The following is a 25770-nucleotide window of genomic DNA, read 5'->3' as shown; positions in this document are numbered from 1 at the left end:
AGTTTACCTGTCTATTTTGGAGCCAAACGGCTGTGATGTATAAGTGCTTTGGCTAGCTTGTGTATATAGCCTTCGGGCTCTGTGTGAGCCTTTTCTTACTTTTCTTGTTGACAACCTTGAGACTTCGAGACTTTGTGGACTATTTTATGCTTAATAAGATGGCCGTATGCATCATGCTGATGCAGAGGCCGGGGAAGCCCCCCTTTTCGAGAAAAAAAAAAGCTGCCACTCAGCGTCCCGAACCACTCCACACATCTTTCCTTTCCATATGCCACCACTATATAAACAGGACCATGCCCGCCTCATTTCACCACCCACAACAAGAGAAGCAGAAGCCAGCAAATACAAGCTAGAAGCTCTCTTATCTCATCACTTGCAACGTAGTGCAAGGCAAAGTAGTTTTTCTGCATTGATAATCCATGGCGACCTCCATGGTTTGCCTGGTTGCGCTCTGCCTCGTGTCTCCGCTGCTCCTCGCCGGCGCCGTCCTCGGCAACCCGGGCTACGGCGGTTTGTTTCCACAGTTCTACGATCACTCGTGCCCCAAGGCAAAGGAGATCGTGCATTCCATTGTGGCGCAGGCCGTGGCCAGGGAGACCAGGATGGCGGCGTCCCTCGTCAGGCTGCATTTCCATGACTGCTTTGTCAAGGTATATCTGCTCTACTCAATTCCTCTAGGCTGTAGCAGTGTTCATTCTTTTTACATGCGTAGCAGTGTTCTTTACATTTCATGCTTCAACAAAGCTACGACGATATGTGCTGTACCTATATAGTTTTTACTTTGCATCTTATCTTATTTATTACTAGTTGTTTCTGCATTTAATTGTTCGAACTCATTGCTCAACATGAAGAGCTTTAACCTACAATTTTCCTTGCTATATTTGGACTTTATCTTATTTAACCATCATTTTTCCCACAATATATATGTCTTGTCATCCGGTGGCTTTACACCGGTTTTATGTTCTAAAAGCTTCTCGCTAACCAATGAAAATAATGAGCCGTTTGCCTCATTAAAAGAACATCTTCCAACAATATCTTTTTTTTCCTTTGAGTGTAGGGTTGCGACGCTTCTGTCCTGCTGGACAACAGCACAAACATTGTGAGTGAGAAGGGGTCCAACCCCAATAAGAACTCCATCAGGGGGTTCGAGGTCGTCGATGAGATCAAGGTCGCCCTTGAGACCGCCTGCCCCGGCACCGTCTCCTGCGCCGACATCCTCGCTCTCGCCGCACGCGACTCCACCATCCTCCTAAGTAACAACACTAGTAATTCTGCTTAGAAACATGAAGGAACAAAGGATAGAGTGAAAATGAACAACAACAAAAAATCATGCGTCTGATTCTTTGGGGTCCAAACAAAACTGCAGGTCGGTGGCCCTTACTGGGATGTGCCACTCGGGCGGAGGGACTCTCTAGGCGCGAGCATCCAGGGCTCCAACAATGACATCCCAGCACCAAACAACACCCTTCCCACCATCATCACCAAGTTCAAGCGCCTCGGCCTCAACATCGTCGACGTTGTCGCCCTCTCAGGTGGCCACACCATCGGCTTGTCCCGCTGCACCAGCTTCAGGCAGAGGTTGTACAACCAGTCCGGCAACGGCCTCGCCGACAGCACGCTGGACGTGTCCTACGCGGCTCAGCTGAGGCAGGGGTGCCCACGCTCTGGTGGCGATGACAACCTCTTCCCGCTCGACATCGTCACCTCCACCAAGTTCGACAACTTCTACTTCAAGAACATCCTTGCCGGCAGGGGCCTTCTCAGCTCGGACGAGGTCCTGCTCACCAAGAGCGCCGAGACGGCGGCGCTCGTGAAGGCGTATGCAAATGATGTGCATCTCTTCTTCCAGCACTTCGCCCAGTCAATGGTGAACATGGGCAACATCTCGCCACTCACTGGGTCACAAGGGGAGATCAGGAAGAACTGCAGGAGGCTCAACAATTTCCACTGAGTTGCTAAAAGAATGATGCTTGATTTGTGTGTTGAACTGTATTTGGAGTTTGTGCATTTATTTTTAATAAGCAAGGGAGCCTTAGATGATGCCCTGTGAGCTCTTGCTGAAAATCTTTCACACCCCTTGTAAGTGACCGACCCAAGATTTCCAAAAATGATGTTTGGTCTAATCCAGGATGCTACAGACAATGGTTCTAACATGTCATTGTTTGAACATAAAAAATGACAAGTTTGAATTCCATCATATCTTTTGGACTGGGAGTCTAATTTATATTTCGCTTGCATATTTATGTTCCTTGCGACAAAGGCTTTCAAACAATACCACTCTTGAATACATTTTGACAAGTTTTACAATTTTACCATGTTTCAAATATTAAAACTTGTTGTTCACCTCCACCGGAAAGCCCTTACCGTTGACTGCCTTGTTCGGTGGGAGACCTCATGAAGAGGTATGCGCACTTTGCTCCATGGAATTCGAGTCCAATGAGCACTTCGTGCCGGCTGCTACTTCATTCACGGAGTTTGGGGCATTGTTGCCGTTTGGCTATCTATTACTCACAATTTTGCCCCGAATTTCTCTTCCCACGAGGAATGGTGGAACTTGAATCGGAAAGGAGAAAAAATTAGGCAAGGTCGTCATGTATATTTTTTGAAATGTGTGTAACAGTGTAAGGACTATGACAAAGAGAAGAGGGGGCAGCGGGTCACGTTGCCGCAGCCCCCTCACATGTTTGATCCGGGCACCGGAAATTTCTTTTTTCTCAAGAGTACGCCAATGACGTACCGTATTTTTATAGAAGGGAGAAATATAGTTTACAAGAAATCGTAACAGATGTGAGCATCGTCATGGATACACCAACTCCAACCGGAAAAAGAAGAACCTACTCTCTCACAAATCGGGCACCGGAAAATTCATTGAGAAACATCCTTAAAGTGGATGTCGATAGGAGGGCGGCGACCCAGTTGCAAAAATCTAGGGTTCCCTTTTGCAAAATATTAAAAATGTTGCCCCACGTCCAGGGTGCGGTGGCTCACTGTAACAGTGTAACAGGTAACAACATGTAGGCATGCACGTTGTTTCCTTGAAGAAGAGTTGATTCACGAGTCCTTCCGGGAACTAACCTGCTCCTGGCGACATGTACGTAGGCCAAGCGTGCGTGTCCCGTGTCATCCAGAGTTGGTACATCATCCACTTTGACCGACCGGATTCGGTACGCGAGTCCGGACAAGGTGTAGGTTGAATGGTCGATCGATCACCCCAGCAAAAAAATAAGAAAACCCGCCATGCCAACATAGTCATGCATGCACTACACGGAGCTGCATTAATCAATAACGCGGACCGCGCGTCCAACCTGTAAGTAACCATATTTGCTTATAACAAAAAGTGGCAGCATTAGTTTGGAAGCAAAAACCTCTACTTTTCAGCTCAAAAAACCTCTACTTTTGCCTATACGCGCCTACTTTCTTATCAATGATTTCTGATTAATTACCTTTGTATTGCCACGTTCTGCTCGTTGCTAGTTAAATATGGTTGGAGAGTTAAAGTGAGACCTCTCACGACTCCCCTGGGGTCTATTGCATGATCCAACCTACGCTTACGGAAGGTTCATCTTGGAGACGCTCCATTGTGGCTAGTCTAAAAAAATAAGACTAGCAGCATGCAGTCATAAGCCTTGGCTTGGGAGCAAGTTTTGAAGACTTGGGAGTTGCTTGATGGCAGAATTATTGCTGAAGCAGTTGACAACAGTGCCTAGCTACTCGATATGCCTAACAACCCTGCCGGCTGCTGCACCTCACCGTGTCGGCGGCTCCTCTGCTCCAAACCACTCCTCTTCGCTTCCATCCATCCCCATGCCTGCTATAAAAACCCACTCCATCTTCACTTCATCTCACCACCCACCCACAACAAGAGAAGTGCAGGAGCACACAAGCAGCAGCTAGCTACCAGCTCTCTTCTCAACGTAGTGCAAAGCATACATCCATCAATGGCGACCTCCATGGTTTGCCTGGTTGCGCTCTGCCTCCTGTCTCCGTTGCTCCTCGCCGGCGCCGTGGTCGGCAACCCGGGTTACGGCGGCCTGTTCCCGCAGTTCTACGACCACTCGTGCCCCAAGGCCAAAGAGATGGTGCACTCCATCGTGGCGCAGGCCGTGGCCAGGGAGACCAGGATGGCCGCCTCCCTCGTCAGGCTGCATTTCCATGACTGCTTCGTCAAGGTACCTCCATACTTTGAGCACCATAAGATGCGCCTTTTATTTGCTAACTTAAACTAGCTGTTGGAACACATAGCTCAACGTCCAAATTTTCACCTATTGGTATAGGAAAAGTTATCCTCATTCCTCAGCAGCATGGAAGAATCTGTACTGCGGGTTTTAGGCTTACTGTTAAACGCTGATTAAGCTATATCCTACTACCAACGTAGCGCATGTGGGTAGTGCACTGTTTTTTTGTCTGGGTGGCATTATCGATACCATGATTGCTCCCTTCTTCTTTCCAAAGAGAGAGTGATTGATTAATCCAATGTACAATAATGCTGCCTCTGTGGAATGTTCTTGTCACAAATATGTCTCTCTTCCTTTTTCTAGGGCTGCGACGCGTCCGTGCTGCTGGACAACAGCACCAACATCGTCAGCGAGAAAGGGTCCAACCCCAACAGAAACTCCATCAGGGGGTTCGAGGTCGTCGACCAGATCAAGGTGGCCCTCGAGACCGCCTGCCCCGGCACCGTCTCCTGCGCTGACATCCTCGCCCTCGCAGCCCGCGATTCCACCATCCTCGTATGTTCGCCACCTTTCCTCTCCTCGCACAAGTCGACCAACCCAGCCAGCATGTGTGACTCTTTGACCCTGATCAAACTGCAGGTCGGTGGCCCGTACTGGGAGGTGCCGCTCGGGCGGAGGGACTCCCTGGGCGCGAGCATCCAGGGCTCCAACAACGACATCCCGGCACCCAACAACACCCTCCCTACCATCATCACCAAGTTCAAGCGCCTGGGCCTCAACGTCGTGGACGTCGTCGCGCTCTCGGGCGGCCACACCATCGGCCTGTGCCGCTGCACCAGCTTCCGGCAGAGGCTGTACAACCAGTCGGGCAACGGCCTCGCCGACAGCACGCTGGACGTGTCCTTCGCAGCGCACCTGAGGCAGGGCTGCCCCCGCTCCGGCGGCGACAACAACCTCTTCCCGCTCGACGCCGTCAGCTCCACCAAGTTCGACAACTTCTACTTCAAGAACATCCTCGCCGGCAGGGGCCTCCTGAGCTCCGACGAGGTGCTGCTGACCAAGAGCGCCGAGACGGCGGCGCTGGTGAAGGCGTACGCCGACGACGTGCACCTCTTCTTCCAGCACTTTGCCCAGTCAATGGTGAACATGGGCAACATCTCGCCGCTCACCGGGTCCAAGGGGGAGATCAGGAAGAACTGCAGGAGGCTCAACAACTACCACTGAGTGTTTGGACTTGTGTGGTTGTAGACTTGTAGTCTGGGAGCCCCAGATGGTGTTTTGTGACGAACGAACTCTAGATTTCTGCAAGGGATGCTATGTAAGAGAAAGAGAGAAGTATGTGGTACCAATGATGAAATGACAAATTGTTTTTTTTTACATCATCTTAAAATATTTGATCCTTTTCGAAAAATAAATCTTACAATATTTAAGATTATATCGATAATTCATTTCTGAGCCCAGACTCATTTGCACCTGCGCTGACAAAAAAATTTCAAAACAAATACTAGAAAAATTCAAAAAAATTCAAATTTTTTGTGTGGTAGATAATTTGATGCGTGAGGTTCGTTCCAATTTTCAAACCATTTCGACATCTGAGTAGCTCTCAACAAAAAAAACAAATTTGGGGTCTGTAAAAAAGTTTACTGTTCATGCACGGTTCTGACCTGATTTGTCTTTTTTGGTGAGAGCTACTCAGATATTCAAATGATCTGAAAATTGGAGCGAACCTCGTGCATCAAATTATCTACTACACAAAAAAATAGAATTTTTTTTCTTTTGAAATTTTTTTGCCCGGGTGCAGATGAGCCTGGGCACCGAAACGCCGCACTCAGAATATATATACTAGTACCATAATAAGCCATACAAGTTGCTACTCCCTCTGTTCACTTTTGCGACACGTTTTAGACAGAGGGAGTAATATAAGTCGTTGTAGATCACTGTAGAGTAGGTTCTTCTGTGTTGCATACTAGAAATTTGGGCAAAATAATTTAGTAACCACTTTCTAATGTGGGTCCACACATATCATTTTCTTCGTTACGAGCTGCATGTAAGATACTCAGCACTGCGGAACGTAATCCTCGTAACAAACTTGCTTTGAATATTTCCCTAGGAAAAAAGAAAGCTTGCTTTGAACATTGTTGGATAATAAATGATAAACGATGAGAACAATATTATAGCTCCCCATCAACAGTCCAAATAGCAATACACAAGCTCTTCAAGATGAACAGCATTGACAGTATGTAATTTTCTTCAGTTTTAATCGATATATAGGTCAAATCCAATGGTCTAGGAAAAAATCAATATTGCTCGACATGGGAGAAATTACAAATAGCAAAAAAAAAAACTCAAAAATTAGCAAAAAGATGTTTGCATTAGAGTGAGTCCGTGCTATTGTTTTTTTTTTCTCGAATACGCTAAGCAGTGTATCATTGCATTGATAGAGGGAAAGAAGCAATTACAAGGGTGGATGCCGTGGCCTCGTACACACGAATGGCGAGCCCGCGACACCCGGTGGAGCAGAAGGAATGGGGTTGCTCAGCCCCAAACAAGCTACGGGCTTAGGTTACAAGCGTTTGTGTGTTCATCCCTCGAACTCCTGCCGCGGCCTTGGCGCGAGCTTCGTCTTTGATTGCCTGAATAAGAGCAAGGGCAGACGGTGTGATCTTGTCAAAGATGGCGGCGTTCCGGTGATGCCAGATCGACCAGGCCGTGAGCGCTGCAATAGTGGCTAGTCTTCGTCGCCGAGATGTCGGGGTGAGCAAAAGAGCCGAGGAGAGCCAGTTGAAGTAGTCGACGGAGCCGTCCGGAGCTAGGGTCGTCGGGGTTTCGTGCCAGGTAATACGCGCAAAAACGCAGCCCACAAGATGTGGTGCAGTGTCTCGTACTAGTAGCTAACTTTGTTTTCGTCTCCTACATACCCTTGTGAATTATTGGTCTTAACTCTCCCAAGAAGCCGCGCCGTCGGAAGCAGGCAGAGCAGAGCACACGCCGGCCAGTATAACCAGAATTTCCGGCGCGCCCTTTAATGCCGGACAGTCAGACACGGCTTGTTTCTTCTACTAGTAGTACCCCCCCACATGTCGTCCTATCAGCACGTCAATGCAAGTCCAGGCCTTACCTAACCTCAGTTCGTCCTGGCTGAGGTGACATGCACGCACATGATAACATTAACAATTTACTACGTGCTCCTTTGGCATATATTGCCATGCAATTCAATGTCTCCTCAAAATTACTTTTTTCTTTGTAGGGTATCCTCAAAATTACTTGATACGCTTTTCCTTCCACTTGTCCCATCGACCAAGGATCATTTGGAGTAGTAGGTGCAGCTGATACCATCATTCTGCATTCATTATAACCGGTATGATTAAGATAAACTAGGTGGAGCAGATGCGTTAACACTTTCTCTTCCCAACAAAGCAAAAACTCTAATGAATGCTGCCCGTGCACAAACCATATCCATATAGTACTAAAGAAACAATTGCCGTCGCTCTCCATTTGGAACCAGACCAATCATAGGAGAAAGTAGGCGATGGTTTAGAGCATGAGATAGTGGAAAATGATCAAGGAACTAAAACAAAAGCTATCTCTAGATCAGGTGCACCTGAAGCACATACATGGTTCCTAATCTTACCACGAGTGGAGTGGATGGAACGATGCATGCGGTCGAACTTGAATCACATTAGTATGTACTAGTTCTATAAAATGGAAGCAGTGTGCAAGAACCAAATCACAGCAGCATTGCATCAAAGGCTCAAAGCTCATGGATTCATCCAAGAGATGCCTTGCTGCGATCCTCCTTGCCTCTTTCTACTTCTCAGCCTCTCTTGCCTTCTTCCCTACTCACAACCATGAGGGTGCCCATCCAATTGGACACAGTCCAAAGCCAGGCCTTTCTCCACATTTCTACAGGTCCACATGCCCGCAAGCTGATGAGATTGTAGTCTCCGTCTTGAAGAAGGCGATTGCCAAGGAACCGCGCATCGCCGCGTCCCTTCTCAGGCTCCTTTTCCATGACTGCTTTGTCCAGGTAATTATTACTATTAAGCACGGTTCAAATGCACATCAACTAGTAAACAACATTCCTACAACCACAATGTTCACCATAAGTTTAAATTGTGCATTTCCTTGATAACCCGGAACACCGTGATTTGAGCTACTACTACAACCAGTCATGGTTAGTTCAGCTATTATAGATAAGGAAAAACATTTTCGTCAAATTTCAGGGTTGCGATGCATCAGTTCTGCTTGATGACAGCAAGGCAGTGGCAAGCGAGAAAAACGCTCTTCCCAACAAGAATTCTATTAGAGGATTTGAAGTCATAGATGAGATTAAAGCTGCACTGGAAGAAGCATGCCCACACACAATCTCTTGTGCTGATACTATTGCCCTAGCTGCCAGAGGTTCAACAGTATTGGTAAGTATCTGCTTTTTACATGTTATATAAACATGTGCTCATTTACTAAAGAAATAATATAAACCTTGCTAGACTGCTTCTGTAGTGAGGGAAATAGAGAATTTCTCAAAGGAACTACTTTACGTTATCGTATTTAAGAGGAATAGAAGACTGAAAAGTACTGATGTATAGTGGGGGGAAACAGAGAATTTCTCAAAGGAACTACTTTATGTTATCGTATTTAAGAGGAACAGAAGACTGAAAACTACTGATGTATAGTGGGGGGAAACAGAAAATTTCTCAAAGGAACTACTTTATGTTATCATATTTAAGAGGAATAGAAGACTGAAAACTACTGATGTCCTCAATTAAATGTGTGGTTGTGATGTTGTTACACATATTTGATATGACAGAGTGGTGGACCATACTGGGAACTCTCGCTGGGAAGGAGGGATTCAAAGACAGCATATATGAAGCTAGCAAATAAGAACCTGCCTCCACCCAATGCAACACTGCATCGTCTTGTAAAATTCTTCGGAAGGCAAGGACTGGATAAAAGGGACCTTGTAGCACTATCAGGTATATCACCTTTCCAATGTTCGAAGTACTCCACATTGAGGTAAAGTCATAAAATAAAAAGGTTTGTTAGGGAAGTCAAATAGCCTAGAAATGGCATGGTTGTGCACTGGCTTCCTGTCATAAACTTAAGCTTGAGATAACAGTAAGAAAAAACATGCAGTAGATAAACAAAAGGGCATAAAGTTGTAAGTAATGTATCTGCTGGAAAGAGATGACTGGAACAACATAAAAGTAGATCATATAATCATATTAGGTGTTCCAGTTAGATCAGCGTTGCAGGCCTTGAAACCAGCAGTGCAACTTCAAATTTAACACCACAAAAATACTTGATACCGCTGGCCAAGTATCGGGTCAGCATATTCTCATATCAATGACACCTTCCATCTTGCTGCATTCCAACAGGTAGCCACACCATTGGAATGGCCAGATGTGTTAGTTTCAAACAACGGCTCTACAATCAGCATAGAGATAACAAACCGGACATGACACTGGAGAAAAGGTTCTATCACAAACTGGCATCAGTCTGCCCACGCACCGGAGGTGATAACAACATCAGCCCGCTAGACTTTGCCAGCCCTCCGAAATTCGACAACAGCTATTACAAGTTGATAGTGGAGGGAAGAGGCCTTCTTAATTCAGATCAGGTTTTGTGGACCGGAAAAGACCCAGAAATAGCACACCTGGTCAAAAGTTATGCAGAAAATGAGTCCTTGTTTTTTGAACACTACGTGAACTCGATAATCAAGATGGGGAACACAAATCCCCTCTTGGGTTCTGACGGAGAAATCCGTATGAACTGCCGCAGGGTTAATCATGTTCGCTAGTCAACAAGTTCAATGGGTTCCTTTGCTTGTGATCTCCACAGTTTGTCATTTAAATGTCATCCTGCTAATGTTCGGTGACATAGTTTGAAATGTGGCTTCAGATTGATTTTTCATTCAGAAATGTAATTTTATTCCTTTCAATGAAAGATATCTCATCTTCTTTTGCTCTGAAACATTTGGTTTCTTTCGATGGAAGATGCAAAGAAGAAAACTCGGAGAGCTGATTTCAGATGCAGTTACATATATACAAGAAAAAGATATTAAATAAAGACCAAGTAAAATGAGTAAAAAGTGCAAACCTACAAGACAAATTCCACAAAACTAAGCATGGCTCATATTGTCCCATATCTTCCATCATTTGTCCTCTGTGCTGCTGGTGTGGTAACAGAAGTGTTCTCCCATGATACTTGGCTTGAATGATTTCCACTAGGATCACCTGCTCTCAGGTAGCCTCTTGGTCTTCCAACCTGATGAATGGTTATTAGGTTACAAAGTACTCCCTCTGTTCACAAATATATAAGATGTTCTAACTTTTTTGTGAATCGGATGTATATAGACACGTTTTAGTGAATTAAAAAATGCATTGGAAAAGTGCAAGGCACCATCTCTCTCCTCTTTAATTAACCAACCTCCAATGAGCTAAGTGCATGTAGAAAGTAAGAAGACCATGTGTAGATTGCTATTGGTCTTGAATACCGTGTGATGAGAGAGAAGTATTCTTTTTCTACTTTAAAGTGCATTGGGAAGATAGAAGTACACTCTTTTGTGGACAAATTTTGAAGCCAAACGAACACTCCTTAGGCTGGTTGTAATGGGGGATATCATATACTAGTATCATGCATATGATACTAGTGTATGATACTACCTCCCTAGTGTGTGGTATCATATATTAGTATCATGTAGTACTTTATTTATTGCCATGCGTGACACATACTAGCCTAGCATTTATTATGATACAGTATCATGATATGATACTCAACTCTCTCTTTCTTCATTTAATTCTATGACACATCATCAAATTTGCCTAGTTGGCATGCATGATACTAGCTATGATACTCCCATTACAACCAGCCTTACCGGACGGAGGGAGTAAGTAAACTAGCATGTGTTAAGCTTCATGCACTAGCCAACGCAACCAAAAGTCCGAGCTGATGGAAAGGGCTAGTGCAATCCACATATACTATAACACCGACTCTCTCGCCAAACCGCGAGCGGGTGGGGGGGGGGGGCAAATCCCGTCTGCGCCGCCGCTAGCTAGCCCTCCTCTTCCCCTCGCCGCCGCCGAGCTGGGCCCTAGTCTCTCGTCCCTCGAGGTGGTCTGATGCGGGGCTGCCCCCTCAAGCTGATGCGTGGCGCTTGGCAGGGCGCGACGGCGCAGCACCGGCAGCAGCCAAGGCGACGGCGGCGGCTGAGGGCAGTGGCGTGGAGGGCTGCTGGGCCTTGCGGGGAATGGTGCTTGGGGACTGGCGTGCTTGGAAGCGGTGGCAGGGTGTGCTCGAAGTGGCAGCGAGGGTTTCCCAGATCTGATCTCGACGGTGGTGGATCCTCCGGCCGTCGCTTCGCGGGCGGCACGGGCTGCGGTGGCGCGCAGGGGCTGTTGCGCTCGTTGGCGGCGGCATGGTGGTGGTGGTGGTGGTGCGTGCCGGCCGGATTTCGCCTTTTTTTCAGCTGGCGGCGCGGGTTTGGGGCCCCGGCCCGGCGTGGCTGCGGTCCCGGCTGTGGGTGGCGGCGGCAAGGTGGCTTCGCTGTGCCGGCTCCATGGTAGCTCGGCGGGTCGACTGGGCCGGCGGCTGGCTTTCCAGCGTCGGCTCGTCTGTTGGCGGCCCGTTTCGACCTTCGGCCCTCTCCTCGTCGTCTGGTTGCTACCTCCGTCGAAGGTTCGGCCCTCCCCCGACTATGGTCCATCGCTTGTCTCGCGCTCGGCAGCAGGACCGAGCTCGTTTCGGGCCCGGCAGCAGGACCGACCTCGTCTCGCGCCCGGCAGCAGGACCGTGCTCGTCTCGCGCCCGGCAGCAGGATGGGTCGATGGAGGCCAATTTTGGCCGACCTTTGGGTTTTGGCGTTAGGGGCAGCCCAGGGGTGCGAAAGGCGATTGCTTTCCGCTCGCATCTTTGGTTGAGGTAGCGGTGGGTCTCGAGTGAGGTGGATTCCAGGTCTTGGATGCCAGGGCGGCGGCCCTGGGGGTGGCTCCGCGGTGCTCTTGGGCAGAGCCCGTGGTTAGGTGCTGCCCGGTGGCCATGGCCGTGTGGGCGGCGTGGTCAACGGGATGTGGCGTCCGGTGGTGGTGAGTGTTGGCCGGGGTGAAAACCTGATCTATCTTCGGACGGACTGGCGGCGACGAAGCTCGCTCCCTTCTTGAAGGCGTCGTCGCAGCTCTCATTGCCCGTCGTGTTGCTCCAGGGGAAACTCTGATCCTCGGGTCGGGCGGTGACGGCGCTCTGGTGTCGTAACCTTCCTGAAGGCGCCGCCTTGGAGCACACGGTTCGTCATATGCGGCTTCTTTCTCTTCGCGTTGGCATGTCCACGGTTGAGGACTCCGGTTGCTCTTGTAGTACTAGGGGTAGTGTTGCCGCGCTCAGCGCCTATGTATCCAGCCGTGGGTGTGTGCGTGTGTTGTGATGGCGTGTGTTTGTATCTGAGCTGTGGTCGGTCATTGCTTTATATATAAAGCGGGGCGAAAGCCTTTTTCGGTATATACTATAACACCCCCTCTCACGTGTGACGGGGAAGACAAGTCAACATGTGCAACCAGAAGAGAGCGCCGGCGCGCCAAACTCACATATGACTCAAGAGGCCACTATGTGGACACAACGGGGGGGGCTACCAGCAATTTTTAATAAATTGTGAAAGTCAGGATTTGAACTCAAGACCTTAGCTCCAATACCATGTTAAGCTTCATGCACTAGCCAACGCAACCAAAAATCCGAACTGATGGAAAGGGCTAGTGCAATCCACATATACTGTAACAGCATGATCGTCAATGATTTGGTCAGGAAATAACGAGGCTCAGAATTCAAATCGAAGTACTTACAGCATCCAGAAAGGCAGACACGGTAGTCATCCCAGGCAGTGCATGTAAACCATCCTGAAATTGGTTCAGAGGTGCCATGTTTTCAAGAGAGCTTCCAATATGGCAATGTCCATAGCCAAACAAAAAGTTTAATGAAGTTCGAAAATAAAACCTGATGCTCTACACGACTTCTGTAGATGAACCCCCCACAACAAAGTAGGCTCGAAAAGACAATGAATCTGCACACAAAGAGCACGTAAGTCAGAACTGTAAACACAATGAAGAGCAACACACGGACAAGTAGCAACAACACAGCAATTATGGCAATAATATAAGAGAAAATCATGATAGAATTGACATTACCATCAATAAAGTTCTAAAGTTCAAGAAACACATACATGCAAGAGATGATTCCAAATGTTGCCCACCCTCTCATAGAATCACTCTCTTTTTCTTGTGTGTAACCTACACAGACAACGGATATTACAAAAAGAAAACTAGTCTGAAATTTACAGGATCACAGAAACTGACCTAAAATATTATATATCATATGTACAAAAGGAGAACAATGATAAATTATTAAAACAGTAAAACTGCTCTGACATATGAATATTTTTCCTTATATAAGAACACTTGCAGTAGCTATTCATATGTTCCCAATAATACAAATTATCACAAGTATCATTAACATGGCGTTCTGTTCTATTATAATCCCAATTTACAAAGTTGCCATTTTACAAGTAAATTAATGAAAACACAGCAACTTTTTGTCACAACCAAAATACATTTGACGTGCAACATTTTTCAACCTCTGTGTCGAGATTGCAACATGTTTATCCATTCCACAGGTTAAATCTTCAGAAAATGCTTATGATATATATCTTTTGAATTATTTTCCACAGTATCTAAAATTAAACCTATTGAATCAAGTGTGAAGTTATCTCTATTATGGATGCACTTTATCTCTATGGCATAGCCCAAGGGGGGTATAAACATTACACAAGACTTGGGGTGCAAGGAAGGAAATATAGGCCAATACTAATACTCCTTGACAATCTCAACTGAGATTTGCATAAGACCCATCTTCTGCAATATTTCTAGAACACCAATCAAGATCTAGTGAAGCTCATGTAACAATTTCCAATACATGAAAATCTATATGCACAGCTGGTGATTGTCTGAATAGAACCAACCACATTCTTTGGTAAGCGTGAATTCGATTGGATCGTAGCCCGCCACTGGGATTGAAACATTCACCACATATGGATTGCTTCGAATGATTTCACCTACAAAATGTACGAACTCATTTGTTAATAGTAAGTACAAAATGGCATCAGTATGTGGAGACAAAAAATCACTAACATATCCAATTCACATTCAGAACTGTTGGAGACAGGGCAGTAGGCACGGCACCATTGGCCCCTGATCCTGTAAGCATAACATCAAGCCCTTTCATCGGATTAACCTGTGTAGTGGGAAAAAAACAAAAGAAAATTATATGCAGAGTTCAACACATAAGGTATGCAACAGGCATATGGTTAGCACCAACGGTGGCAGCAGTCTCTCAAGACTCGCCTGGTATAGCTACTGGTTTCAACAACAATGCACTCATTTGTTTGGTTAGCACTAATGATTGCGGGGTAGTTTACTAGTGTTATCTGATATTCTCAGCATCTGGTTTTAACAACAATTGTACGTCCATTGACCAACACCGACAACAAAGTTAAGGGACACCACTTACCCCAAAGAAAAACTAACTATATGTGCAAAACCAAAATAAAATGAGGTAACATAAAGAAAACCATAAGGGCATAGAATGTGTAGTTTTTACAGTCCCCAAGTCTTTTTCCTTACCCTGAAGGTAGGTTTTCCAACTAGGTCTGCGAGAGAAGACATGGCGCTAAGATATAAAGACACGTGAATCTGCTCACTTGGAAAGCTGCACAGAAAACAGAACTGCAATGATTTATATGTATCCATGTCAAAATTCTTAGATAATGTGGATCAGAACTGCACAGAAAGCTTTTGAATCAGACCATATCAAAATTCTTAGATAATGTGGATCAGAGATAGCTCTGGTTGCTAGACGCTACTCAATCCATATTTAATATACAGTGCTATTAATACACCATCAAGTCTTGACCACATCTCGTAAATATTTCGGCTTTAGGCAGTTGACATGTGGTCACATGTCTTACCGTATATACTCAAGTTGACAGTACAAGTGTGGCTTCAGAATCCTTATTCACTATGATAAAGTAACCAAAGAGGGGAGGGAAGCCCGGTGCATGTAGCTCCCGCTTGCGCAGGGACCGGGGAAGGGTCCGACCACTTAGGGTCTATAGTACGCAGCCTTTCCCTACATTTCTGTAAGAGGCTGTTTCCAGGACTTGAACCCGTGACCTCATGGTCACAAGGCAACAGCTTTACCACTGCGCCAGGCTCCCCTTCATAAAGTAACCAAAGAGATCAACAACAAAACTAAACACACACAAAGGATTCTTGAAAGGTGAGCTAAGTATAAATAACATGTATCATACTGCAATTCGGTAGCGATTAACTGACTTAGGATCTGTTTGAACCTTGTGGTTCTTCCATCAGGCGGTAGATGGATACCGGTTTCCAAGCAAGAATTCGAAGTTTGTTTGAGGATAACCCATTATGTACAAATATAGTCTTTAAGAAAGTACATATTACAGAAACCCGGTAGAACCAAGTGAACCTAGCCAGCTGAACCTTATATACAATTAGCATGACTTATGTGTTCACATGAAAGCAGTTAAACCTTCTAGTTGGCATTTAATAAGGCTTGGATAAACTGAAACTTCAACTATGCTCGAAAAATCCCCTAATCTCATTAAATTGGAAGGATATTTTGATATGATCTCTTACCTAAACCCATGATGAAGTTGTTCGAATCCCAGTTGAGTCAATCCATTGTAAACCTAGAGGAACCAAGCTGAGATGTAACATCAACTTAATCGCTGATTAATACCCAAAGAAAGAACTAGCTTTACCACTTCGGATGACCTGGGGTGGAAGCCCACAGTGAAACCCTTAAAAACTCTTGGGCCTCTTTTAGGACAAGGAATGGCTAGCTCAACAACCGTCCTGGACAAAAAGGGAGCATGTTTAGCTGCAACGTACACAAGAAAAATAATGCCGTAAGCACACGAAAGCAGGCAACAGATCAGCGAAAATAAGCAGTACAGGCACATTTAAAAGTATATGATGCTCAAAGTTCTGGCTACTGCAGTTCTTTTGGTTTTAGAGAATTTGGAGCCGTATTTTTATAGATCAAACATTTTCATTTCTCTTTTCCTTGTAGCAAACATAAAGAGAATTCAGGGAATGAGAACTTTAGCATATATAAAGCTCCCATGGACGAAACACAAAACGGGGATGAGGCAGCATGAATGGAAGAGTGCTGCATGGATTCCACCCCTGCCGTCGCCCAGGACAGGCTTATCCTCATTGATAATGCTCCAGCGTGGTGGATATAGAAGCAGCCCAACGCTGAGAGAGGCAGAGGCATGGTTATTGGCTAGAGCAGGAGCAGTGTCCAGCGGTTATCAAGTGTAGTTGGAAGTCCAATTGCACTTCGAGTTAAAAGGCTTTGCCTGACTCATGGTCAAAGATAGGTTCAACACAAGGGAGTATGGACTTCATGGATAGAAAAATTGGCAGCCCCTCTGTCCCCTCTTCTCCCCTGTCCTCCCTATGTATACTGTCACATTCTCTTTATACGGTTCCTCCATCTTGTAAATATGTTTTCTTACTTAATACTCCCTTCTTTCACAAATATAAAATGTTTTGGATATTTCAATATGGAGTACATACGGACTGAAATGAGTGAACAAACACACTAAAATGTGTCAATATACATCCGATTTAGAAAAATGTTAGAACATCTTATATTTGTGAACAGAGGGAGTAATATTTACTGTCGGGGCCTCCCTCACAGTTTTTCGATCAGAAAAAATACATTGAGACGCAAAGCCTATGCGTTTTCTCGAAAAAGGAAAAAAAGAAGCTGCATGTGCCGCAAATTTCCGTGTCAAGTGCTGATAGTCATCGTCTTGCAGGAAGGTTAATGCATATGTCCAACCTCGCTATGATGCTACATAACAACAGTGACAGTACCTGTTACTATGAAGCGCCAGAATTTAAAAAGACCATGATTGGCTATTTGAAAGCCAAAACATTTTAGATTCAAAATAGGTAGCGAACTGGTGGTTTCTGCATTTTTATATATTTTCTGCACCAAAGTTGTTTTCTTTATACTTTTAGAATATTTACCAGTGTGCATACTAAGAAAATATACCCATTCATCTTTCCCCTGAAATGATCTGCTATGTTCAACTCAAATTTATTCCTCCCATTTGTACAAGGTGCAAGAAATCATCATGAGCATGTTGACTGTGGTCAGCTGATCTACATACTAACATGGATGAAAAATTAGACTTCATAAGACATTTAACTACAAGTGAACAGCTCTTTTTTGTAGCAAACACACAGAAATTAGGAAAGAAGTTGCAGCTTCTTCACTTTTTGACATCAATAGAAAGAAATCGATTAACTAATATCGATTAACTAATTCTTTTAACAAATACTACAAAGAAAAGTCGTCATGGTTACCTGCACATCCTTTCATCATAGGATACGCTGCAAATGCATCCATGTTCATCTGCAAAACTATCAATGTTAAGTTTTTTTCTTTCGCAAAAAGGCATGCACCCAAAAAGAATCAACACATTGGTCAACCAATCATGGTTGATAGTTCTGGCAATAAATATTTAAGCAAGGTAGTAAGTGTTAGACAGAACTCCGCCTATGTCTTCTAGGCATAGCCAGTCCCAAGCCCGGGTAAAGGAGGAGGGTTGTGATAGGCTTGGCAAGCCAACGTAAAAACTAGTCAGTCCCATGGGTATGGAACCCATTTGAGCGAGAGTAGTACTAGGATGGGTGACCTCCTGGGAAGTCCTCGTGAAAAGATTTCATATCTAAGGGTTGTCATAGGCTTGGCGAGCCAACGTAAAAACTAGCCAGTCCTTTGGGTATGAAACCCATTTGGGCGAGGGTAGTACTAGGATGGGTGACCTCCTGGGAAGTCCTCATAAAAGGGTTTCATATCTAGCCTAACCCAACTTGTTTGGGACAAAAGGCTTAGTCAGTAAGTAAGTAAGTAATTGTTAGACAGACAAGCAAAATGGCTAAAAACATGTGTTAACATAAAAAAAATGAGCATCAGACTGGTTACATGAAAAATTTGATAATCAAAACGACTTTAGTTATATGATATACAAAACGTTGGCTAAAGCGGGGAAGAGTCTCCTTTAACTGTCCGTTGTTTAGGTGGGAGGTGAGACCTCTCCGTGATCTAACAAGGATAGCACACCAGCGGGGTCCGCTGCACGGACTCGGACACAGGTGGGCGGGTTAGCCACTGCAAACTCCAGCCACTGAGCTAGCGCTCAGTTCTCCATAACTTTATTATGATTGCATATAACTACATATTGGAGACTGAATCAAAGTCTAAACCAATGCTTATGTTGAGATGGAAGGGACTGACTATTCGCCACCAAGGTTTCCTAAACATAAAATGTTTGTGTCCGTAAATGAGGTAAGTGTTAAACACAACTTGGTACAAGTTTGCAGAAACTCAGATTCAGTTAGCATAACATGACCAAGAATAGTTTATGCCATAAGACATCCCTAAACGTGCATATAATCAGATAAAAATATGTGTAACCATGGAGCTTTAACAACAAACCGAATGCTAATTTTACTTTAGTCAGGTTGCAACATATTTGGTGGAAGAGTATTAACAAAAAAATGTAAACAGAAAAGACAGCTGACCTTTGCATACTTTATTTGAGCATCGTCCACACATAATGTTGACCTGAAATATCAAATATGCTCATTGATGTTAGTCCAGATATCTAAAATGAAACTACACAAGAAAATAGGAAATTCTAAATATTAGTGAAAACAGCAAAGTATCTCATCGAAGTTAGAGCAAACCTGTGCAGTACGGCCCATCTCTTCAAACGTAGTTTCACATTTCGCTAAATCACCATTGTAAAATCTCTGAAATAATGTGACAGATTAAGGAATAATGAAGGCTGAGAACCTACTATGAGAAAAGATGCCAGAGCAATTATGGAAAACAACAAAGATGCTTTAACAAATATTCTGTTTAGTGATTGCTTATTAAGAAAGCTTGGAAGTACTCTGCTGGAAATGTTTGCATTGATAAACTCGCAATGAATTGATAATTATAGTATTTTTGGCCTAGACAGACTACATCCAATTCAACCATCAGCTTGAAGATGAGTTTATACCCTGGACTTCAAGACCCTAGTGTACACCTTTAAATTTGTTCCCTTCAATGTAGAAAGTGTTAAGCTTCATGCACTAGCCAACGCAACCAAAAGTCTGAACTGATGGAAAGGGCTAGGCAATCCATATATACACTTCGACACCCCCTCTCACGAGTGACGAGAGGCCTATACGTGGACACAGAGGGGGAAACAACGATTTTTGGATAAAAATTGAGGAAGCCAGGACTTGAACTCATGACCTTAGACCCTGATACCATGTTAAGCTTCATGCACTAGACAATGCAACCTAAAGTCTGAACTGATGGAAAGGGCTAGGCAATCCACATATACACTTCAACAGAAAAGAACACACCAACTCGACAAATAACTGGTGGAAAACTTGAGACTGTAAATCAACACTCCTTATGACCTTTTAGTTCCATTCAAGATACTGAAACCAGGTAACCAGTACCTTGCTCACCTCATAGTGATTATACAATGTAATCGACCTTATACACGGTTTTTCCAGTAACCTAGGAGAGTACCTAGTACTCTTAGTCTGTTACACGGCCTAGTAGACATAGTTTTAATACATTAGTGTTCTTGTGCTGTCTTCCCCTTAACTCAATACACTACTTCAATGTTCTGATTAAGTTTGCAAGTTTTACTCTGATGCGTAACTTCCATGCACCCTTTCCTTCTATTCATATGTTAGTGTGACAATAGAAAAGTGGACAATGCAACCTACGTAAGAGGCTTCTAACCGTGTGGGATGAACCATTAGGATATTATAACATTATTAGCTTATTATCCGTAGTACGATATACAGCAGATATGTTACACGAGATACCTATTGAAAGTTAGACATCACCGGCTATTGGCCAATACCTCCCATCTAGTCCTGCTCATTTCTAGGAAAATCACAGAACTTTGAAGATGTAACCCTGTCTTGAACTATGTGGCAATGACACATCAAAGGCACTGTTTTATCGCATACAAAGTTAATATAATTACGGAAGTGTTACCTGGATGTAGTCAACCGGCTTTGAACCAGTCTCAAAAGAGCGATGATTGGTAAAGCGGCCAAAATCAATGAAACCACCCTGGGAGAGAAGAATTATTGAGATTGACCAAGACAAAAGCATTAGATAATTGTTAGATATGTATATACTATTTGTGTAATACCCCGTTGCATAGGGGTTTCCTGCATATTTGCCACCTGCATGTCGATATATATTGGCCTATTTGCCTCATTTAATAAAATTTATCTTTATTGCAACATGGTATATATTAATATAATCAAATATAAAAATCAAACTGTCTACGATGAATTTGAACAAGAATTTTCACATATAATAAGCATGCTAAACGAGAAAGCACAGATGAGCAGATAAATGATGATTGACATAGTTGAACCTGAAAGATGAAGATGTTGGAAATAAGAGGGTACATGTTGAATTGCTGCTCACCTACATAAGCTTATGCTTCTACCTGTATTATATTTCTGTACTTTTGCATACATGTGGGTACATACAAATACAATTATATGAAGCTAATAATTTATTTCTCTATGGAAGTGTGGTTCACTATAAATAATTGTTAAAACGTACTCCCTCTGTAAACTAATGTAAGAGTGTTTAGATCACTAAAGTAGTGATCTAAATGCTCTTATATTAGTTTACGGAGGGAGTACTAAATGAAGCACCTATTCGGAAATTTCAATGGCCCACCAAGTCCCTGATCTGGTCCGGTGGCGCCTTGAGCCGTCAGGCCAATTCTCCACCAAGTCCCTCTACCGGGCCATTGCCCCCTCCTCCGCCCCCCCTCCCCTCTCGGCGGTTTGGTCCATCCGCCTGCCTCTGAAGATTAGGATCTTCATGTGGCAATGGATTCGCGGGCGGACCCCGTCTAGGGTGGAGGTTCGCAAGCGTAATGGTCCTGGTAGTGGCCTATGCCCGCTCTGTGGTGTCCCCGAAGACTCGAATCACATCTTCTCTTGTGTGTCCGCTCAATTTATGTGGAGCTGCTTCCGAGAGGTGGTAGATGGCAGTTGGTGCCACACCAATTTCCCCGACCTGTTCGCCGAACTCCAGAACTCCCCCCTGCCTTCTCGCCACATTAGGTGGCTGGAGATTGGGGTCCTCGCTTGGACGCTCTGGACGATCCGCAGTAGACTTGTGATTCAGCGCATTCCGCTTCGACGTGCTACTGACGCCCTCTTCAAACTCTCTGGTTACTTGCAGCTATGGCGGCCGCTTAGCCGCCCACGGGACCGAGACGCCATTTCCGCCTTCATCGCCGACCTCCGCTCGATGGCTGTTCGTCTGTCGCCGCCGTCTCCTCCGCCGCCACCCCCCCCCCCCCCCCCCCCCCGAGCCAGATTAGGGGCCAGGCGCTCTCTCTGGCCTCCCTCGGCCGTTCTTTTTCCTTTGTTTGGGCTTGTTGAGCTGTGCCCTCAGCAGAACCTATTGTACTTGTTGTCGTGAGACTTGGGTGTGTGTGTTGTGGACTAGTCCTTGTATGGTTGCTCTGTGGCGGTTTGCTTTATTTATAAAGCAGGGAGAAAGCCTTCTTCGGTAAATTTCAATGGCTCACATGGCCAACATACTGCAGTGTATCTTCTCTACACCCTGGAAATTCATATTATGTTGTTGGCACCTTAGAACATAGGTACAACTGTCGTGCCTGCACACTGGTGTGCGAATGATTATAGAATCACAACGATGGTGGGAATCATTTTATGCCTTGCCTATGTAAGTGCGAAGGCTCCTGACACACTGAAACATCACTGGGCAGTTTGTAGCATTTTGTGTTAGTAAGTGATTGCCAGATTTATCGTGTGTTTAGATTGAGTCGTTGAATTGAATAAGGCAGTTTCACCATGTAAGGGACTCCCCATCCCTGCCCCGTTTGAATATTTGCCATCTCAGAATATTTTCAATTTCATTAATGGCAGTGTATGTCGATACTGCATTCAGACAGGTTGTGCAATGAAACGAGCATGCAAGCAGGATGTCATGCTACTCCATCACCTTTTAATTAAAAAGTGGAATATTTGACCATGGCAAACTTTAAACAAGATGAAGGAAACACCATAGATCATTGATACAAAAAATGACATAATACATACCGCCTGAGACCTTCTCTGAACATCTTTGCATAACTGGACAACCAAGTCAGAAGTTACTGAGCCCTGATAATGACAACGCAGTGTTAGTGTAACTGGATACACTTCCGGTGAGACGGGATACATGCAAGTAGACTATATGGTTTTTCAGAATAACTTGTAATGAACGTATGATAAATTACCTCCTCGTTGTATTCAAAATTCTTCCCGGACAGGTGTGTCTAGCAACAGCTGAGGAGATAATGGTATGAAAGAACCTGCTGTAGTTTCTAAGTAGGCGAATGAGTAGTGGGATTATAAGGATACGAAGTCAACAAGGTGGCTATCACTGTCGAAGGTATAACAATGAGAACTTGGAACAGCAACAATAGCAGTGGCTGGCACATGGATGTACGCAGCCGCCAACAGCACTGCAGAGAGTAATGGAAATTTTAAGGATATGCTTAATAGGGGATACCTAATATGGAAATTCAAATGAATTCAAAAGCACAACTGTGTTGATTTATCATACTGAATACACTAGTATAGTATGAAGGGGAGCCTTGGCGCAGTGGTAAAGCTACTGCCTTGTGACCATGAGGTCATGGGTTCAAGTCCTGGAAACAGCCTCTTACAGAAATGTAGGGAAAGGCTGCGTACTATAGACCCAAAGTGGTCGGACCCTTCCCTGGACCCTGCGCAAGCGGGAGCTACATGCACCAGGTTGCCCTTTTTAATACACTAGTATAGTATACTTAAGAACCATATTTCTGTGGCAGTATGAATGTGGAAATAAGAGAGCAGAGGATTCTGGCAGTAAACAATTACAGTATCAAACTAACATACACTGCTATAAATAAATTATCAAATAAGAATTGACACATGATATAGTAACAGAACCTACTATAAGAAATAATACTAGCAATGTGCAACTTGGTAAGTTTGCTCATCACTAAATGGGTGGACAACTGATCCATGAAAGCTTTTCATTGAATAGTAGTTGCTCGGAACAGCAGATACAATGTATTAACTCAAGAAATACTGGGGGTTTTTTTTTGCCAGAACCAGATGCACAGGATGACAAAAGCTGTGAATATCCATCAATATTTGTTTGGCCGCCAACTGACCTCACACTTTACGCCAAATCAAAGTAGTACCTCTTATCTAGTATAACTATGAAATTGTCTCAATAAAATCCTAAGATGGTTTTCTGATGATCAAAACACACCACCAGCGGAGTAACTTACTTGTCAGTGCTTCTAGAAGCACAAGGGTGAGAAAAATACCTATGATGAACGGGCGAAAAGCATCGAGGGGGCAGGATGCGAAGGTGCTCCATTTGACCAGCATGCTTATTCAGGTCTCAACAGCAGTGAAAAAATGATGTATGGCAAGGCACTGTCAATATTTTATGGCATGTCAGTAACTAGTACTCCAATTCTGTATTTAACCAGACGTATCAACAAAGGCAAAGGGATTTGGGCAGGCAACATATAAAGTTCCCCTGATACTATTCTCCCATGCGGGGGCAAGGAATGGACATGGTGGTGCCGCCGCTAAACCCCAATCGTAGAACAATCCAAGCAAATCCGCTGGCATCTGGGTGCTATCCTTTATCCAAGCAAGGCGGGTTAGGGCATTTTCCTTACCAATAATGCAAGGGGAAGAGATGAGGCACAGACTGAAGCTGAATGTATCCCCTCCAGCCCTCTCCACTCCAGATGAGATGGGAGCGAGCGGAAGCCTTGGAGGTGCCGCGGCAGCCCCCAGCTTCTCCAACGGCGGGGCGGGGCGGGGCGGGGAGGGGAGCGAGGTCGGCGGCGCTGCTATCTGTCTTCTCCGCAGCGGGGGAACCGAGGAGCGTGGAGTGGAGTGGTGAGTGTAACGCCCGTAGCTTCTTTTCTTTTCTTTTTTTCTTTTAGAATCGCGCCCGTAGCTGGAGCAAAGCAAAATCTGGCTGAAAGAACCTTTTTTTTAGACGATCTGGCTGAAAGAACTATGGGCGTGTTTGGTTTCTCGTATTGCATCTGGCTCGCACCCGCCATGCAAATACTGAATGTTTGGCACCCTGCATTAACTGGGCCTGACCCGATGGATGCAAAAACGGCCTCACAGCCAGGCTGAGCAGAAACGCATGTTCCTTGCGTTTCTCGCGTGCAGGCTCGGTGGTCGGCTTTTCTTCCTCTCCCCTCTGTCTCGCGTCCAGACCAAGCGCCGCTGCCGTCCGCCAGAGCATCTCGTCAAGCGACGGCCCGGCCCCCCATCAAGCGCCGCGTGGTGAGGTGAGCTCCGCTTCCACATCGCCCGCCGTCGTCGTCAAGCGCCGCTGCCTCGTTTGCCTCCATCAAGCGTCGTCGCCGCCGTCCATGGTCAAGCGCCGCCGCCACCGTCCTGGTCAAGCGCTGCCGCCACCGTCCTCGTTCGTCGTCCACGCCGGATCCAGTCATCTTGCGCCGCCCCACACCAGGTCCTGCCACCGCACGCCGAGTCAGGCTGCCTCGCGCCGCCGCAAGCGAGATCCCACCGTCTAGAGCCGTCGAATGATCCCCGTTTCTCTCTGATTTCAGTGACATTCAGAAGAATCTGCACCTCGTACAGCTATGTGGTACAGGTTCACCAAACACCAATCTTGGTTCATTCTTGCATCGGCTCAACCAGGCCACATTCAGCCTGCATCCCCCGTGCAATGCAGTCTGAACGTACCCAGGGAACCAAACACGCCCTATGTGGAGACGACCGCTCAGCCAATGCTGGCATGGGCTGGTCTGAGCAGCAAACAAATGGCGTTGAATGCGACGTTAAGCATTTTAGAATTTTAAACCAGCTCCCTCGAGTTGTGCTTCACGTATCGAGCAGGACGCTGACTGCGAGCGCTTCCCCCCGCGCTTCCCCCCAATCTCCGCTCGCCACTCCGGCGGCGGCGGCCACCTTCCTCCCGTCGTCCGCCACTCCGGCCACAGCGGCCACCCTTCCTCCCCCCCCCCCCCCCCCCACCTCCCCGTAGCGCCATGGATGCGAGCCTGCAGTCCATCAACTCCTCCTTTCGCCGGAGCGGAGAGCGGCCAGTGGTGTCGGGGCTTGGCCTCTCTTCCGACTAGGAGGCGTCGGGCGGGAGGGGCGCTCCGGATCCGGTTGACAATGGCGAGTCCAGGCAGAGGGGCGTGCCGTGGGTGAGGCCGCCGCCCTCGAAGAAGACGCTCTAGAAGCGTCGCGTCGGGTTGGAGGTGGAGCCGAGGGCTCTGCCTCGCGCTCCGCCGGCGCGTCCCTCACTGCCGCCGCGCAGAGAGGTTTCCTCGGAGATGGAGAACAAGTGCTTTCGCTGCCTTCTAGAGGGGCACTTTCGCAAGGACTGCACCAAC

The 25770-nt window shown here is 45.7% G+C and overlaps 3 protein-coding genes and 1 pseudogene across 12 annotated transcripts; 3 read left to right on the top strand and 1 right to left on the bottom strand.

The window, feature by feature from the left end:
- The first annotated feature begins 331 nt into the window (after positions 1-331).
- Positions 332-2040, top strand: LOC123058258 (peroxidase 72-like; annotated as a pseudogene).
- A 1792-nt stretch (positions 2041-3832) lies between these two features.
- On the top strand, positions 3833-5557 carry LOC123061023 (peroxidase 72). 2 transcript variants are annotated; one of them, XM_044483913.1, is made up of 3 exons: positions 3833-4169; positions 4539-4730; positions 4815-5557. In XM_044483913.1, the coding sequence occupies exons 1-3, from the start codon at positions 3939-3941 to the stop codon at positions 5397-5399; spliced, it is 1008 nt and encodes a 335-aa protein (XP_044339848.1). In that variant the 5' UTR covers positions 3833-3938; the 3' UTR covers positions 5400-5557. The 2 variants fall into 2 exon arrangements, with proteins under 2 accessions (XP_044339848.1, XP_044339847.1); XM_044483912.1 differs by having other exon boundaries at positions 4539-5557.
- Positions 5558-6599: 1042 nt separating this feature from the next.
- Positions 6600-24595, bottom strand: LOC123061024 (uncharacterized). 9 transcript variants are annotated; one of them, XM_044483921.1, is made up of 19 exons: positions 24061-24595; positions 23698-23809; positions 22739-22842; positions 22615-22653; positions 22436-22498; positions 20331-20408; positions 19007-19072; positions 18842-18884; positions 17621-17669; positions 16000-16093; positions 15875-15927; positions 14837-14921; positions 14345-14447; positions 14176-14268; positions 13381-13447; positions 13155-13221; positions 13004-13057; positions 10272-10439; positions 6600-7515 (listed from the first exon to the last, which is right to left on the bottom strand). In XM_044483921.1, exons 2-18 carry the CDS (start codon positions 23759-23761, stop codon positions 10305-10307), a joined length of 1257 nt encoding a protein of 418 aa, XP_044339856.1. In that variant the 5' UTR covers positions 23762-23809; positions 24061-24595; the 3' UTR covers positions 6600-7515; positions 10272-10304. The 9 variants fall into 9 exon arrangements, with proteins under 9 accessions (XP_044339856.1, XP_044339854.1, XP_044339857.1 ...); XM_044483919.1 differs by lacking the exon at positions 6600-7515 and adding an exon at positions 7798-8189; XM_044483922.1 differs by lacking the exon at positions 6600-7515 and adding an exon at positions 7798-8189 and having other exon boundaries at positions 10276-10439.
- LOC123061025 (peroxidase 9) lies at positions 7936-10145 on the top strand. Its single transcript, XM_044483923.1, has 4 exons — positions 7936-8202; positions 8399-8590; positions 8983-9148; positions 9551-10145. Exons 1-4 carry the CDS (start codon positions 7936-7938, stop codon positions 9970-9972), a joined length of 1047 nt encoding a protein of 348 aa, XP_044339858.1. The 3' UTR covers positions 9973-10145.
- Positions 24596-25770: the final 1175 nt, after the last annotated feature.

This window comes from Triticum aestivum, chromosome 3A, assembly GCF_018294505.1.
Source record: "Triticum aestivum cultivar Chinese Spring chromosome 3A, IWGSC CS RefSeq v2.1, whole genome shotgun sequence".
Lineage (NCBI taxonomy): Eukaryota > Viridiplantae > Streptophyta > Magnoliopsida > Poales > Poaceae > Triticum > Triticum aestivum.
Note: the sequence above shows the minus strand (reverse complement) of the source record. Positions and strands in the feature narration are given on the sequence as shown.